Below are 17,363 nucleotides of genomic sequence, written 5' to 3'. Positions count from 1 at the left end.
TAAACTGGCAGGCTATACTAGAGGACACTCAGGAATAATTTCATTCAACACTCTGTAGGATTGGTACCACTATTGTAGGAACTGGATATTTAACAGCCTTTTCTCATGTTGGCATGTTCTTCCTCCTTTTCTGTCTAATCTCACCGTACACTGAAATGTAGCATTGCTTTCTACAGGGCATTACTCCTCCCTAAATGTAGGTTACTCAGGCTTATAAAGACTAATAAAACCGGTAAAGAATACAAGGCCCTTGATCCATGACTGACCTTATCTGATATATGAAATTAAATCCACACCACCATTTAATCATCTCCTATATAGTCTTTATATCCCCAGTGAAATCAAGGATAATACAGTAACCAACCACATATGTAGATCAATGACCTTAGATTATCCAAATCTGGCTGTTTATCAAAAAAACCCTAATTCTACTTTACAATATAGAAACCTGCAAGTAAGTGAAATGCAATATTGATTTCTTCTTTCAGAAAGCATACAATTAATGTCTCAAGACCATTTGACTTCCAAAAATAGAAAGCAATTAGACAACATTGCTGCAGAGGGGTTCAGCAAAGGTTCTGCAACCTTTATTTTAGGAAGACATTTAACTGCAGGTGGTCAGAAGTTGAGGGACCTTCCTGAGGAGTTATCAGTTTACTTTTTCTAATCCAATGATCTGTCTCTGTGCATTCACAATTGTCCAGATGGACATTTGGCTTAACTCAGTACAGCTGTTCCTTCACTCTTGCTGTTTTGAATGGTTTACTATTTCTACATTCCAAACTCCTAAGTGTAAGATAATTATGTTTCCAAAACTATTGCTTAGGAAGGTATGAGAGGAGCCCATGACTCCTAATGATGTCAAAGACAGCTGTCCAGCAGCCAGCCTGCACCAGGAATAGTGCAAAATGACACTGTCTTGTCTCAGCATCAACCTACCGATCGCCCTGGTAGTCCAGGCTGGCCAGCATCACCTTTCATTCCTTGACGACCCTATAATTTACATAAATTATTATTAGAGATTCTGAATTACAGAACAGATCGGCAAAATCACAGAATCATTTGTGTAAATTGACAATTTTTTTCCTGCAAAACATTTAAATTAAGGAATGCATAAGGCAACTATGCATTATGGAATAAATAAAGATGCACATACCTCAACTGAAGCAATACTGATCATCTCAGAATTGTTGGCAAATGCAAGATGACTGGTTGGCATTGTATTAAAAACATAGGAAAGCAGACATTTGAAGGGGGCACATGTTTTCAGAAGGAAGTGACATGGACTTTTCAGTAACAGAGACTGATACTGATGTCTTCCCAAGCAGGAAAGCAGGGAAGGGTTGCATGCTTTTTCCCAACTGCTCTTATCTTTCTCAACTGATAAATGGAGCTGTCTACACTCATGAAAGGTAAAAGCTCTGTCTTTTAAAATTATCACTATTTTTCTCTAACCCATGATCTAAAAGGTATTACACACTTCTAGGACAAAAGGTGTAGGAGCACATGAACAAGCGATGTATTGCCTTTCTCAACTAGCTCACATTTCTCATACACTACAGCAGTAGTATAAATGAACAGTCTAAACCCACATGAGCTAAATTTGACAACACAGTATTTATTTTCCACAGTGTTTTGCATGATGCTCCAGCATTAATAACCATTGATGACATGCAAATAATCAAACAATTTGAAAACGTAGCCTGCCAATGTGAATTGCAATTGATATGAAAAATGAAATTACATGATGCAAAAGTGGCGCTCTAACTTATTAACTAACAAGAAGTTCCATCGATGTTGATGTTTTTGTTCTTCAGATGTTTTCAAACTGAATGTGACAAGTGTATGTATTTATTATATTCTAAATAGAAAAGGAATGTGTTTGGCCTTTCTTGCTGTTCGGCACCTCTACATCATCTTGATGAAGTTTTTCCTCCCAGTATATAACAAAAAATTGAAAAGCACCTACGCTGGTTAACAAGACCTTTCTGTTTTGTCCTTACAAAAGAGAAGGTGTACCTAACTTCTATCTTAAAACAAATTTGTTTTCCGTTTCCCAAATTATATTACAGACTGAGAGGATAACCTGGTTTCGAATCCAAAATGAGACAGCATGCAGACACCAATTCTATTTTTTAAAAAACTTTATATTTTAATTAGAGACTTAATACAAAAAGGTCCTGATTATTTTAAAATTCAACCTAATCCTAAACAGGAAATGTCCAAACTATGTTTTGGGTGATTACTTATTACTGCTTTTGGGTGATTACTTATTAAAATATGGCAAAAGCAGACTTAATACATTCAGAATGTAGACAAAGGGTTACCTATGCTGTATGCTATGCTGTCTGGTGAGACTTCATCAGTGTTAATAGATACTCTGGCTTTCAAGGCATGTACATGAAATCAGAAATAGCCTTTTCCTAAAATACACATGCCGTTGCCAAGAAAGCCCTCTAGGAATGAAGGGCTGGTTTGTATACCTAGATCTAGGTAGCTATTGTCTCTCTGAACTTTCAGCTACTGGATTAAGTTCAGAAAATAGAAGTTGGAGATGTAAATCTGTGAGAAAGTCTTCAGAGTAATATTACATGCTTAATTTCCCTGCAGCACAGCTTGTTAGCTTTGATTCCTAGAACTTGAAGGCCTTAGCAACTCTACAGAAAAGCTATAAGATTAGAAACATAGTAGCACAATGTTACAATGTTACAATACTTAGACTCTGTCCATTCATAGGCATCCCATAAGCACATGTAACATTCAGGATAGAAGGTGTTATTGTATTGAAATAAACTACTTCAGAAAGAGACTTGTATCATAATACTACTGTGTTGCAGAGAAAAATGAACGTTAAGGCAAAGCTGTCACCCTCCTCCCAAGACCATCATCCCCATGGACAGCTTTGACTCCATACACATTTCCACCCATACTCAGAATGGCCACTCACCGGTTCACCTGGGATTGACAGCCCATTGGGGCCCTGTGGACCTGGGGGACCTTGAGGGCCAGGAGGACCTGTCTCACCACGAGGACCAGGTGGCCCCTTAAAGCAGAAAATTAAAACAAGATTATAAATGACAACACCTTCTTGGGTGTGTAACTGCAAAATTATTTGGGTTAGACACTTAAGGTAAGTCAGAAGCCTGGAGACACATTTAATACTTCAGAACAACTGTGGAAATAGTTATCCAAGCAGCATATCCTTTCATAAGCTATTCTCTGATTCATGTTGGTGGTCTTAGGTCAATACACACCTTCTGCTGGTGTTAATTAGGAATATACCTGTCTTCTCTGTGCAGAAGAAAAGACCAATGCTGCAAAGTGTGTATTAACATCCTGATACATGTACTCGGGTTTCTTAATGTGCAGTCAATACCTCTGAGGCTAGATACATACATAGGTTGTGTATATATAGTCTCACATAGATAGGCTGTACATAAATAACAATTAGGTATGTTTCCAAGTAAATTGTTACTCTCCATTCTTAGCTCAGCAAAGAACTAAGTATACAAATTATCATACAGGTAAGCCTGTAGCAACATTATAGGTGCATTCCAGAAAGAAACTTACAGATGATCCAGTCAAACCTCTTTCACCTCTGGGACCTTTAGCGCCTGGACCACCCTAAAGTGAATATTTGAAAACAAAATTTATTTCACATAGAGAAAGCAAGGGTACATCATACTGGTGTGCATTATGAATCTTCTTTATTGAACTCTTCTGTGAAAACCCAAAGTTCTGAAGTGTATAGATCACACAGCTAAAAAGAGTATTAGAATAACAGATGCATCAGAAAATCAGGTAAATCCTTGCTGGTTCAGCATATGAAAAATTATTGTCTTTTTTGTCTATGCAGATATAAACTTCTTCAATTTATATTCATCAAAATCTCTGAATACCTCTCTAGTGGACTGTCAGAAAACTCAACTGGGTTTCAATTCCTCATGCAGCGTTTTTTATAGCCTCAAAGTAGAAGGACTACTGGGTTATGTGTAACTCCCTTATATTCACAGCATTTGGTAGGAGCATAACCATTCCATAAATTACTATCTCTCCACATTAAAAAAAAAAAAAAAAAAAAAAAAAAAAAGGAGAAAAAAAAATTAATTTATTTCCCTGACAGAGTTAGGAATCCTTCCTTGGAGTGAAATCCGGACTCTGTATTTAGGAAAAATATTTGCACAGTCCATTAAAAATATCTTGTACATGAAGTGCAAGGCAGCTGAGATTTGGCCAGATTCTTTCAACCTGTCAGACAATGAGGAGCTATTCACAATGATCGCATTGGAAATATGGGAAAAGGATTTTTATATAACAAGTAGAGCTGGTAGGATCCGCCCAGCTGTGTTTTAAACTAAGATGAAAGGAGAATTGATTACCATGATGTTATGGACATGTTGACAGAAAGATCTGTCAGCCCCTCTGACTGATCTTTGTTTCACAAAACCACAGATCAACACAAACCTACTTCCATAAATTTAAAAATCAGAGAATCTGACTATTGTCAATAGTTCCTTACAGCTGGTCCGGGGGGTCCTGGAGGTCCCACACTGTCTTGAGTACAGGTACAAGCATTTGGAAGAGCTGGACATTTTGCTTCATCCCTCTGAAAATTCAATCACAACTATTATTGCCCTCTTAAAGAAAAGTACTTGATGGCAACATGTTTTTCCAAAACAATAAAAGCAAGATTCTCTATTAGCCTGTTTTCAAGTACAAGTAAAACTCATGGCTAAACAGAAGTTTCCAAATGTTTCTACAGGACCTTTCATGTTTTCAGTAAATTTTCTCTGCAAGCTGTACAAGACACTGACAACAGAGGCACAGGCAAAATCAAATTCATATGCAATTTCTGTTTTTCTAATATATAAATCCGTTAGACAATCAGCTTGCAGTGACAGAGAATAAACTAGTTACTTTTTGAATACTAATCTAAGAACAGATTAGATAGCAATAATATAGCTATTCCTTTCATAATACCCGGGATCTTCCATATCACTGAAATACATAATGTAACCAATATTTTTTCCATTATTCCTAAGGAACTCAATTCTAGCACATCGTAATATTCCTCCCTCAGATACAAAACTTTGAAATGCAATGTTTTTCACTGACTGTTCTGACAACTGTGATTTAGATGTGTTGTCAGTACAAGGTATAATACCAGGCTAACATTGATGTTGTTAAATTTGCTATTAATAATGATTTTCTGAATAACCTCTGGTTCATTTACACTTACCATAGAAGGAAGATCACAGCATCTGTCTCTGCTAGTCCAAACTGGACTGCATACGATGTCAAAATTCTGTATTTCTAACTGTAAAAGAAAGGGTGACTCTTGAAATATACTAGAGGTGTTATTTATGAAATCTACTGACATTATCACTAAAAATTACTCCTCAAACAATCTATTTCTATTGCAGTTAGTATTAATCAGAATTTCACTTCTTTTTTGGACACTGACAGAAAAATTATTTCAAATAATAAAAAAATTAAAACCAAGCCTATATAAGACTACAAGAACTTGAAGCCCTGATGTTTGCTCTTGCTCTGAGGTGAAAAGTAATGAAATAAAGTGACTTAAGTAATATTTTGCAATACTTAATGGATAATACCAATGAACCACTACATCAGCTGAGTGCCTGTGCACTTCAACATGAAATCTGTCTGAGAAACTTTTGGGCCAGCTTTAAGGACTGCAGTCCTTGGGTCATATATTAATGCAGATCATGTATGGAGCTGACATTAGTAGGGAAAAGTTCTGCAGAAAGGCTGAAGTGGGGATCTTAGGTAGACTTTATGGTAAAAGCAGTTTCTTCTCTTTTATTTTTCACCCCAAGAGCTATGATTCTGCAGTTTGATACATACAAGCAAACATTTGGTGATGAGCACCAAGAATCTTCTGCTGTTAAAGTTTGTACACATGGGTCAGATTGCAGACTTACATCTTCTAATATGAAGCCCAAGTAATGGCACTGATTATATATTAAGTATGGTTAACTATCAAGAAAATTTATGAGCCCTTCATAGCAGCAGCCATTATTATATTAAAGGTTTATAGATAATAAAGCCAGTTGGAATTACTCTGATCACCCAGTACAAGACAGACCACAGGACTTGCCAGAACTAAAACCTGCTTATTAGCATTTCTCTTTTAGAAAATAAAACAATCTTCATTTAAAGATTTCCAATGATAGAAAATCCACAGTAGATGGCCCAATGACTAAATGTTCTCCCTGTTAAAAGAAAAACATTTCCACTCTTGTTTGATTTCACCTGAATACAACTTTCAACTATTAGATTTTTGTTCTTGCAGTTCTGCTAGAAAAAGATGCTAGCAAGACGAAACTTCTCAGTTAAGTATATTGGGTCTTGTAGTACAGACACTTGAAAGCTTTGGGTGTAATACTGGTTTCTTAGGAATCCTTAATCTCTAATCTCTTTCCTCGTAAAATTTCAAGGGTTTGCATTAATGAATTTATTATTGTTTATTGCTTACTGTAGCTGATCTCCGGTCACCTTTCAGAAGTTTCCCAAGTATTTCATAGCCATCAGTTGTGATGTTCCCAGCCTCCTTAATTGGTTTTTCCAGTATTTCACTGCAGTCAATGTAAATCTTCACATTTGATGAAGTTACAACAATATGGACCTGAAAAAAGTTCAACATAGTATTTAGAAAGGGCACTTAGGCGTATTTACTTTAATACTTTAACAGTATTTCAGTGTTTAGAGTATAGTGTTTTAAATTTTCTTCCTAGTAATCCTGCTTTACTTTGAACTGGTGTAAAAATTCAAACTCAAAGAAAGTCTATTACTTCAGTAACCTCTTTAAAATGTATTTAAAGTCAACAAGATGAATACACAAGCACAACTTATTAAATAAAACAGTTGAGCTACAATGATCTATTTTAAAAACTTGCCTGAAAATTACTTTAAGATGGCATAAAAGTAAAAAATAAATATAATTTTTGATAGGAAGTATATACAAGCTCTTCTTGTCCTCTTCTGACGGCTAGAACCACAGAAGAAGTTTATGAGTCTGTGACTGCCCACTGGCTAATAGACTCTCTGTACTTCAGAGAGTAGATTGTTTCAGATCCAAAGATCCAGGGTTCCGTTTCCACAGATGACTCAACCAGAGGCACTAGTTGCATTGAGGTACAGGAAGTGAGCAGAGAAGCCTGCCCAGAAAAAGACAAAATAATGGAAGATGCAAGACAGAAATTTCCATGAGAGAAATTTGGCTACAAAAGCATATGTCAAAGTAAGGAGAAACACGGAAGAAGAGGAAGAGATTAATTACTTGAAATAAGAGAAACTTGGGAGGGAGAAAAGAATGACTAACAAGGGAAGAGTAAATCTACCAGGAGAAGAGGATTAAGTGTTCGAGGAAAACCGAGTAAACCTTAAACAGAAGGAACAAAATTGAAGCATAATTTACCATTCAAAAAATTTCTAGTAATGTGATGAATGTTACAAAAATTAATTTCCTATGTATCTATGAAAACAGAAGACATTCAGGAGTCTCCAAGAAAGCAACAAGGGTCTGATTAGTAAATCTAATATGCAGTTGAAGGAAGAGTATCTCAAGACAACAGAAAGGTTTCAGTGGCTTTGTATTCCTTACATGCTGCATGTATTGTATATACACCATTATAACATCTAAGTAATTGCTAAAATATCAACACAGTAAGACCATCAGTAAAGAATCCTTGAAGTATGTATCTATTTTAAAGCTTCTATTATCACAGTAAATAACCCTTCAGAAACATATTGCTATTTGATGACTGCTTAAAAAAATTAGCATAAAGTTGAAACAGAGATTCCCTTAAATGTCCTGAGTCAACAACTGCCTGAACAAACGCCTAGGAATTCTTTTTTCCATATTAAATATTTTCTCATGTGGAGTGGTCTGCAAGGCGACAGCATAGCTTATCTAAAACTCTAAACACTGTGTGCTTGTGCTTGATGTATTGAAATTAAGACTTTTGAAGCTGCTCTCTTTTTTTGTAATCTGAAATGCAACTGGCATCAGAGTTTAATTCTCTGTGCTATATACACAAGTGGATTTTGTAATTAACATTCCCAACATTGTTCGATAACCAAATAAAATAATAGTGGAAAGATAAGTGAGTGTGTACAAAGTATATTTTGGTATTAAATACCAAACTTTCCACAAAATAAAATAAGCACCAAGCCAAAACTTTAAATTCATTATAATTTATACATCATATACTCAGTCATTTGGTTATATGAATGAATTTAATAGGTTAACTAATGCATCAGTTTAAACTTATCACAGATCTAATTTACTAATTCTATCTATCCAAAGTGACCCCAGCAGTCAAAAATAAGCAGGGCTCCCCCAAATTATTGACTCGGTTCACTGCTGTTTTGATGCTAGTACTGAATTTCAGCCTGAAACTCATGGCCCAAGCATAAATCTAATAAAAATATGCATTTAGTGTTTACAGTAAATAAAACATCTCTGTATTCAATCCTGCTATAATTTGTTGAAAACAAAATGTTAACAGAAACATTCTCTTCAATTTCTAACACACCAACATAAAGCATCTCTTCTAATCATTTCCGGTCCCAAAAGGCAGTGAGATTTTAAGAAAACACACTTTAATCTTTCTCTCTGGACCCCTTTTAAGATAAGTTTGATGTTGTTCTGATCTACTGCTAAACAAACCACATCAATAAGCTAAGAAAACTATTATTCCGTAAGTACATTATCAGAAAGACATACACTCACTATAAAATTTGCTGTGGCTGACTACTGCAAAACTGCAACCTAAAAGGAAGTCTAGCATGGTACGAACAAGTAAGCAGAAGTCATTTGTCTCTCCAAAACATTCAGTTATATATTTAAGGACTGTCTCAAGCAGTCAGGATTTTTCTTGTGGGACCTGCCAGATTCAACAGCTTTCATCATAGCCATGCTACGCAAAGTGTTCAAGTATGCCAAAGCAAATTCCCCCGGACAGTTAGGTGTAGTTAACTGTGCTTCACTGAGTGAGCCAGTAAGTCATCAAATGAAAGCCACAAAAATGTTGATATTTTGGAATATTTTTTCTTGCATTCTAAAGATTTGTCATTTTTTTGAAACTGAATGGCAGGAGAAAATGCAGAAGTTGTTTTTGAAATGTGTTAATCTTTCTTTCTTTTATTCAGCTAAAACTACTGCTATAATTTATTAGGAGGTAATCAACATGCCTGATACATATGGCTTTCCCAGCACATGAGGTGGGGAATCCCATGGTGCTATAATTAACAACCTAACTCATATAGCAATATCAGTAATCATCCTGGAGAGAATCCAGAAGAGCCAGTTCAGTTGCATGGTGAAAGATCCCAAACAGAGTTCTTTAAATCAAGACTACTCCAGTTACTTTAAATACTACCAAAATCTGAACTTTTGTTTCCTTTCTGGGGAAAAAATATTACAAACTGCACTTAATAACTGATACGTTGTTAATTTTTGCTTAACAAATAGTCTCACAAGGAAGAACTCATAGTTTGAGAGCTTTGAGATAGTTTGCAAATGGTTGTTACTCCTGTACATGGTTTGGTATCTTACGATTGCTTTCTGTTCATATATATGAGTGTACTTAACTATTAAAATAATAGTTAAGTATTGATTTCTATTTCACCTGTAGCTGTTTTTCACCAGCAAGTATAACAAACAGTTCTACATAACTGTTAGTGTTGCTGGAGTTGAATATTGGTCCCCATTTGCTCTGATAAATGAGCAGAGATTCACTCTAAGTGATGTCTGATAGTTCTGCTCAGTTCTATTACATTTAGAGGAACTACAAGGAAAAACATTACTCTGAGTTTCAATTAAATTAGCAGTAGACACTTAAAACAGACTGTTGGCAGTACAGCATGTAGAAAGCTTCACACCACCAATCTGGAGAAGGGAAGTCTCAACTCTCATACTGATATCTAAAATGTGACACGCTACATGCTGTTCTGTGTTTTAATAGTAATATTCTTGGTGATGACTGAATTTTTACACTAAAACGATATCTATCCTACCCTTTACTGACAGTTTTCCTCACCTCAGTAGATTACCACATTTCGTTAAAATTCTGTTGTCCTACTAAGCTATCAAAAAAAAAAAAAGGCAAAAAGTCATTTGCCAAGGACAAAATAGAGGCTGTCTAATGCAGGTGTGATCCAAGTCTACCTACAAGTTTCGGTCACAAAGCCAGTGACATAAACATGTCTTTGTATATGCAAAAATAATTAGTCATTAAATAATATACCTGAGAATAACTGAACATGATATCGAAGCAGTTTGGGAAATTATCTTCTGTCAAACTCTGAGGAAACCAATAGTTTTTATATCCTGTTTCCCTGAAAATAAGATCTACCCTGAAAATAAGCCCTGGCATGATTTTTTGGAACTTTTGAGAGTGCTCGAAATATGAACCCTACTCCAAAAATAAGCCCTAGTTGCAGTCCATTAAATAAGTCAATTTAAATAGTGCACAGGCAGCTGTAAATGTAAAAAAGTAATAAGTTTTGGAGAAAATTTAATATAAGACCCTGTCTAAATTTCGGGGAAACAGGGTAGTCATCTGTGATTATTGTAGTCATCTCTGTTTTAAACAGAAGGAAGTCACAAAACATAATGCTGGCACCAGCCAGCTTTCCCTGCTTTCAACCTAGCAGAGCCGGGATGGCAATGTGGCCTCCAGTATCTGCAAGTTGACAGATGCAACCTCTTATCTGTATCCTCAGAGGAGCACTGGTAGTGACTAGTCATGCAGGAGAGGGTATCATAAAGAAAACAAATGGTATACTCCAGCCATATTTAGTCATCAGAAGAAAACTAAACTAAACAGAAGGGAGATAAAGGAAAACATGAGAATGTGCATTTCAGCTGACTAAAAATGTTGCAATTGCAACTCACTTTCTTGCTTTAAGCATATACGCTTAACACAGCAGGAAAATATTTTTTAACTTGTGTTTTAGACATATGTAACATGAGTCAGATCACCTCCTGATGACTAGAGGCAAGGAAGCCTGGGAGGATCAAGTTTTCATAATTTTATAAAATTAGAAAAGCAAGCACACAAGGCAGATGCAGTAACACGTAAGGATTTCACTAGCCATTTTGGCAACTCAAAGAACGTGAATTTCCTTCTAAATTGCAAACAGGTAATGCGATCTTTTATGGGATCTCTGTTGTTATTATTGCTTCCTCAGTTAATATTACTTTGGAGTACTTTGGAATATTTTAGGGCCAGTGAACATAAGTCAAAAATATACCAATATATACATACACATCAAATATGTACATATATATGTATTATGTTCATTAAACATATGAATCTTATTCAACATGCTATTCACCTCCCAACATTGGTTCCCTGCCTTTTTATGTAAGTCAACAGCTATTTGCTTCCTGTGGTTATCTCTTCTTCTCTGAATGATTCCAAATCACTATACACAACCCCAATCTTTTGTCATCACGACTTTTTCTTCTTTTCCAGTCTGTCTTCCATTCTTGCTCTTTCGTGTGCCAGGAATCAGGCTATGATATCTTTTTCATATATACCCCTCCACTTACACAGTCTTGACAAATTATTGATGAAATCTTGATAAATCTCTTACACTGGTTCAAAGTAGGTCATTAACTCAATTAAAAAGAAGAAAAAAAAGAAAAAGACCTATAATTCCAGAGATCTTGTCAACTTACAGAACTATACAAAGACTGGATAAAACTGACAGTGACTTCTGTTTGCTCATCTTTTGTTTCAAAGAACAGCACTTCAGAAAGCAACATTCATAATTTCAATCCTTTACCTTGTGGAAGCTTCCATAAAAGATTTTCTTTACTTCATCATTATCAAAAGTTACAGTTTGAACTTCTCCCCTTGTATCCTTATTAAAGAATGAAAGCACTTTGCTGGCAGCTGCAATAAATGAATATAATACATTTCATTTTATATGTACTACTGAAACTAGTATCCTAAGATACACTTATGGATAAAACGTAGGATATCACTCAAATAGGTAAACGTAGTGATAGGTGATTTTACTGACCCATAAGTACATAGATGTATATTCTTGTGGCTTTAGAGATACTATCAAAGTTGAAAAATATCTTAGCTGAAAAAATAATTGATATGCAAAGTAAAAAAGTCATATATTTTAAAACTAAAAATATATAATTCTTTTACTGAGTAAGAATGCTTTGGTTTTGGAAATATTTGGGAAGATTGCATGCATAGTAACGTAAACTATAAATGCACAATAAGCAAAATCATTCTTACGATCAAGCACAATTCCAACTTGTGGTTTGTAATCTCTGTCTGTAATCTGCCAAATTGCAAAAGGCTCATTGGGGGATTCAGGAAGAAGGCGGAATAACAGGATGATAGTGTATGACTGTGGCAATCCTTCTGGGTGAATCTCCCTGTTAAGACAATATGAGGACATTTTTTCACATAGAAACATATGAGGAAAATAAGATAATCATCATTTGCTCTTTTTCAAAGAAAGGGCATGAGAGTAACAGGGAAACCACAGTGTTTTAGGGAACTGAGCATTTAAACTACTCTCTCAAACAGAAAATAACTTTGTGATAAAAATCATTATGTGATTTGTTAAGATGAACTCACAGCCTGTCTTCAATTGGCCCAGGCACCATGGTTGTGGAAGAAGCCAGAACATGACCAAGAACTCTTGAAGATGTATTCCTATGGCAAGATTCTGCATAAACTACACATATTTTAAATTCCTTGATGATAAGTACAGAAAATAGGACCATAGCCCTTTTAGCTTTTCATCCGGCCTGTTTTAGACAGGCAACAGAAAACAGTGCTTAACTATTGCTGCCCTTGAGGCACAGATACAGTGAAGGATGTATTTAATGTATTCCCTGCAACTGGTGATGTATTTGGACTCCACCTCATTCATCAGTGGCTGGCGTTTATATTTGTGATGTTCAGACTGTTAGACATCAGGAAAACAGAAAGCCAAAAGTAAATAAAAACATGCATTAAATGGCCTCCAGCATTTTCTTATGGAGAAGGGAGAGAATTAAGGAAGGGATCTGTAAGAAAGGAGGTAGCTTCTGCTTCTCCTTAATCATTATAACTGAACTGAGAAGAGGATTTGACCTCATGAACATTAACACAGAAATCTCAAAATCAAGCAAGAAGCTGCTCTGTATTCTGGGCAAAGCTTATATGATTATGAACACTGCAATAAAAGCACCATCACGAAGTCAGCAACACCACACCAAACAGTGCAAGAAATAAAATATTCAAGTAAATATAGCAATTCTATTTATACTTCAGATATGGAAACAGCTATGCCATCAGGATGCTTTTATTACTTTGCTAAATCAGTCTATAGTGAGTTTTATTTTCTGGTTTCACGTGAAAAATAAGCGCCCAGAATACTCTGCAAAGTCTACTCCACATCTTATAGTAGACTACTATGTATCACAACCTTCCAAAAAAATGAAATAAATAGGAAGTCTGTATTTTTATAATTTTATCCTGCTAAATGTGGGTTAAATCTTAATGGAAGAGCAGTACAAAACAAGATCCTTGTGACTGGGATTATCTGTACTTCCTTAGATCACAAAAATCCAGGCTATCAGAGATCTATCACTGCCATCACTGTAATGGCATGTCAGTGAACTCAAAGAGTCCTCAAGTACTCCACTTTTAAAGTTGTGAGATCAGAAGGCTGTCAAAAAGAAATAATTTCTTCATACACCTCAGCTCCTGTGCCTGTGAACTGATCTTTACCTGATCTGGCAGGATTGCAAATTTCAAGGGTTTGTGTGAAAAGATTAAATTTCCTTAAATTTAATAGGAACAATGGGATATATTTAGGCTTCTCCTCTGACTCAGAATGACTTTTTTGAAACTTACTTAAATAGGTGGCACAGAAACAAATGTAAAAAGAAAAAGAAAGGTACTGTTCTCCTCTTACTAAAACTAATTTGCTAATTAATTTTTTCTTCTCTGTGTGTGTGTGTGTGTGTGTGTGCGTGTGTGAAAATGTTGGAAAGAATGACCATACATTTACTTCTCCATAACCAAGCTCTAAGACCACAGGCCCATGAAAACTCCACTCCATTTGCCAAATACAGCAACTCAATTAGAGGAGAAACTACCCTAAGTCAATGGTGTCAATGGCGTCAATGTGCTGCCTACGGCTGCATGAATAATGTCCCTGCAAAAAGTGGTGCCCATACATCCATATTGAAACCATTTGCCTCTGGCAATGTGGAGCTTGGTTTATTAAGGAGGCTGTTGCTCAACTGCTTAAGGACAAACTCTGCATTTTATGTAACTCAAATGGTTAAAAAAGTACAATCTCAAAAAAAGAACAATAATCAACTGGATTAATAGTGAACAGATTGCAACAGAAGAAATAGATTAGCATTTAATGAGAACAATGATAGACGTTCTTTAGAATACATTTCTTGGAGTTCAGTAAAAGGAATGCTAAATCAATGCATCTTCCATAAGATTCTAATTCTATCATCTCTAAACTCTATTAATCCTTCCTCACCTTCTTTCCATAAATATAAGCCTTCCAGGTTTACTTACCGTATTGGCTGGCTGACAAAGGCATTTTTGTGGAGTCTATATGCTACATAGCTTGGGAAAGAGCCTGATTCCAGTGATACACCTTGTACAGAAGCAAAATGCTTCTCTGTTAGATTATATGATTCCAGCATCTTGAAACCTTGAAAGCCAGAGAGAAAAAAGAAAAATAAAAACACTGTAGAGCTGTAAAAGACATGAACCTATGGCAAAATGTTAGACAGTTTCTTACCAGGTGAAGTGTATCCATCCAAGTAAATAAGAGGGCAAGCTAAAAGACATGAAAAACATATAATTCAAAACTATGAAACCTAACAGGATATGAACACATATATACTTCAGAAAGTTTTATTACCAAAAAGTCTGTGCTATTATTAATTATCAGCCAACAGTTTCTATACTTGTCATGCTGTGTTCTGCTCTGTGGCAGAATTACTGTTAAAATCTTTACTCATTACTGTTAGTAGGATATTTCTACAATGACAAATTGTATGGAATAACAAATGAATCCCCCAAATATTTTAAGAGTCTGATTCATAACAAGAGAGGAGAACAATTACACAGTCTTTCCATGAATATTTAAGGCATGAGTCAGGCTGTATAATAGCTGTCAGATTCACAAGGAAAAACTGCAGATTTATACGTCTCCTCAGGAGCCAGCAGATGAGGCAGTTGGGGAGTACACAGTTGCACGTGACAGGCCTGAGAATTTCTCATTTTTGCCATAGAAGGATTTCACTTGAGTAAACATCTAATTTGAGAGAATTTTAAATCAACATCACACACTATAGCTGCACCTCTTTAGCAGGCCTAGACCAGTGGTAAATAAGAGACCTATTGTGCCCCTGAGTTTACATTAGGCAAAATTCTACTTCCTTTTAAAAAGCAATAGGTCTCACTCACTGTTACATTCCTTTTGTTATACTAGTACTTTTAAAATGTGTGACAAGTTTACATAAAATGCAATACCTACTTCAACGTTTTTAAAAAATAACTTGCTCCCTTAAACTCTGTCCAGTTATTGCAAAACCTAACTTTTATATATAAACATTTCTTTTTATGTACTTTAAATGGGATGGTAACTGTAGCAGTATGTAAGTAAATGTGTTCATTTGGGAAAAAGGAAATTTATGTCTTCTACTCACTTGAGGTAGCTGTCTCACACACAAAGGTGACAAGGTTATCTTGAATCTTTTCAAAGGCATCAAAGTCATCAACAATAAATACATGACGCTCACTGGGCTTGCTGGCAATCTTAGCCAGCTCATTGTAATCTACATCAGCCACGCCAACCACAAAGACACTGAAGCCTGTAAAAATAACACTTGTTACTTGAAATGTGGTAAATATATATTACCATTTTTCAGGTCAATATTTTACAAGCCATCTCTATCATTGATTTCTCAGGCTCTACCAAATCTTTTACCTGACCTTCATCATAAGCATACAATCTGGAGATCCTTTCACCCTACCAAAGTCAGGAGGGATTAAACTCAGTTTTGGATCTTTCTTTCAAAACTTTCTCCTCCTTCCTTCATTGAATCAGAAATAGTGTGGCCAGTAGGACTAAGGAAGTAAACATTAGGAAGAAGTTCTTTACGGAAAGAGTGATCAGGCATTGGAATGGCCTGCCTAGGGAGGTGGTGGACTCACCGTCCCTGGAGGTTTTTAAACTGAGATTGGACATGGCTCTTAGTGCCATGATCTAGTAAATGGGCTGAAGTTGGACCAAGGGTTGGACTTGATGATCTCTGAGGTCTTTTCCAACCTAGCCAATTCTGTGATTCTGTGATTCTGTGATTTTCCTGTACTGGCACTAGTGAAGCCAAACCTTCAATATTTTTTCAGTCTTGTGCTCCTCACTACAAGAAAGACATTGTGGTGCTGGAGAGGGTTCAGAGAAGGGCAATGAAGATCGTGAAGTGTCTGGAGTGCAAGTCTTATGAGAAGCAGCTGAGGGATCTGGGATTGTTTAGTCTGGAGGAAAAGAGACTGAGGGGAGACCTTATCACTCTCTGAAAGGAGGTTGTAGTGAGGTGGTTGTCAGTCTGTTCTCCCAAGTAACAAGTAATACAACAAGAGGAAATGGCCCTAAGTTGCACCAGGGTGGTTTAGATTGGATATTAAGAAAAACTTCTTCATGGAAAGAATTGTCAGGCATTGGAACAGGCTGCCCAGAGAAGTGGTTGAGTCACCATCCCTAGAGGTGTTTCAAACACATGTAGATGTGGCACTTAGGGACACGGTCTAGTGGTCAACATGGCAGTGTTAGGTAATGGTTTTTGTTGGGCATTATGCAAGCTCACACAGATTTGGCTACATAGTCCCCTCACTCTTCCATACAAAATGTACAATTCTTTCAACTCTACAGTGTCTTAAATTTGTTCTGTGTCCAAAATCTCTGTGCACACCATTAGTTACTGAGTTCTCTAACTGTTGTCATCCCCTGCATTTTATACTTCTCGGTTTCCCTTTCACTTTCTTAGGGTGCTAGTCATCTCACCAGTTTTTACTTTCCAAGTTAGCAATGAGTTTAACCTAGTTATTTAGTCTTCTATAATCAGAAGAGAGACATGGGCAGATTCAGAATGCAATTCATCTCACTAGGTGTGAAATCATAATCTCCTTGCTTTTGCCAAGAAAAGTTGGACCAGATGATCCTTGTGGTTCCTTACAAGCTGGTATTCTTTGATTCTGTGATTCTTTGTCAGGGTGGTTTTCCTCTTCAAATCCTTAAATTAGTGTCTCCTTGCTTTCTGTGTCAAGTTTTTGTTTGCT

At 36.1% G+C, this 17,363-nt stretch overlaps 1 protein-coding gene across 6 annotated transcripts in view; it reads right to left on the bottom strand.

Annotated features, from left to right (window-relative positions):
• The window catches only part of COL12A1 (collagen type XII alpha 1 chain), a 101,760-nt gene that overhangs the window by 17,653 nt on the left and 66,744 nt on the right, over nucleotides 1-17,363 (bottom strand). For all 6 annotated transcript variants that reach the window (XM_065835549.2, XM_065835548.2, XM_065835550.2 and 3 more), the window contains 11 exons: nucleotides 15,731-15,895; nucleotides 14,818-14,856; nucleotides 14,589-14,727; nucleotides 12,291-12,433; nucleotides 11,821-11,930; nucleotides 6,500-6,649; nucleotides 5,240-5,317; nucleotides 4,520-4,606; nucleotides 3,571-3,624; nucleotides 2,948-3,043; nucleotides 940-993 (listed from right to left, as the gene is read on the bottom strand). In XM_065835549.2, the coding sequence (XP_065691621.2) occupies nucleotides 940-993; nucleotides 2,948-3,043; nucleotides 3,571-3,624; nucleotides 4,520-4,606; nucleotides 5,240-5,317; nucleotides 6,500-6,649; nucleotides 11,821-11,930; nucleotides 12,291-12,433; nucleotides 14,589-14,727; nucleotides 14,818-14,856; nucleotides 15,731-15,895 (1,115 nt within the window). The remainder of the gene's footprint in view (nucleotides 1-939; nucleotides 994-2,947; nucleotides 3,044-3,570; nucleotides 3,625-4,519; nucleotides 4,607-5,239; nucleotides 5,318-6,499; nucleotides 6,650-11,820; nucleotides 11,931-12,290; nucleotides 12,434-14,588; nucleotides 14,728-14,817; nucleotides 14,857-15,730; nucleotides 15,896-17,363) is intronic.

This window comes from Patagioenas fasciata, chromosome 3, assembly GCF_037038585.1.
Source record: "Patagioenas fasciata isolate bPatFas1 chromosome 3, bPatFas1.hap1, whole genome shotgun sequence".
NCBI classification, from domain to species: domain Eukaryota; kingdom Metazoa; phylum Chordata; class Aves; order Columbiformes; family Columbidae; genus Patagioenas; species Patagioenas fasciata.
This window is presented reverse-complemented; position numbering and strand designations above follow the sequence as displayed.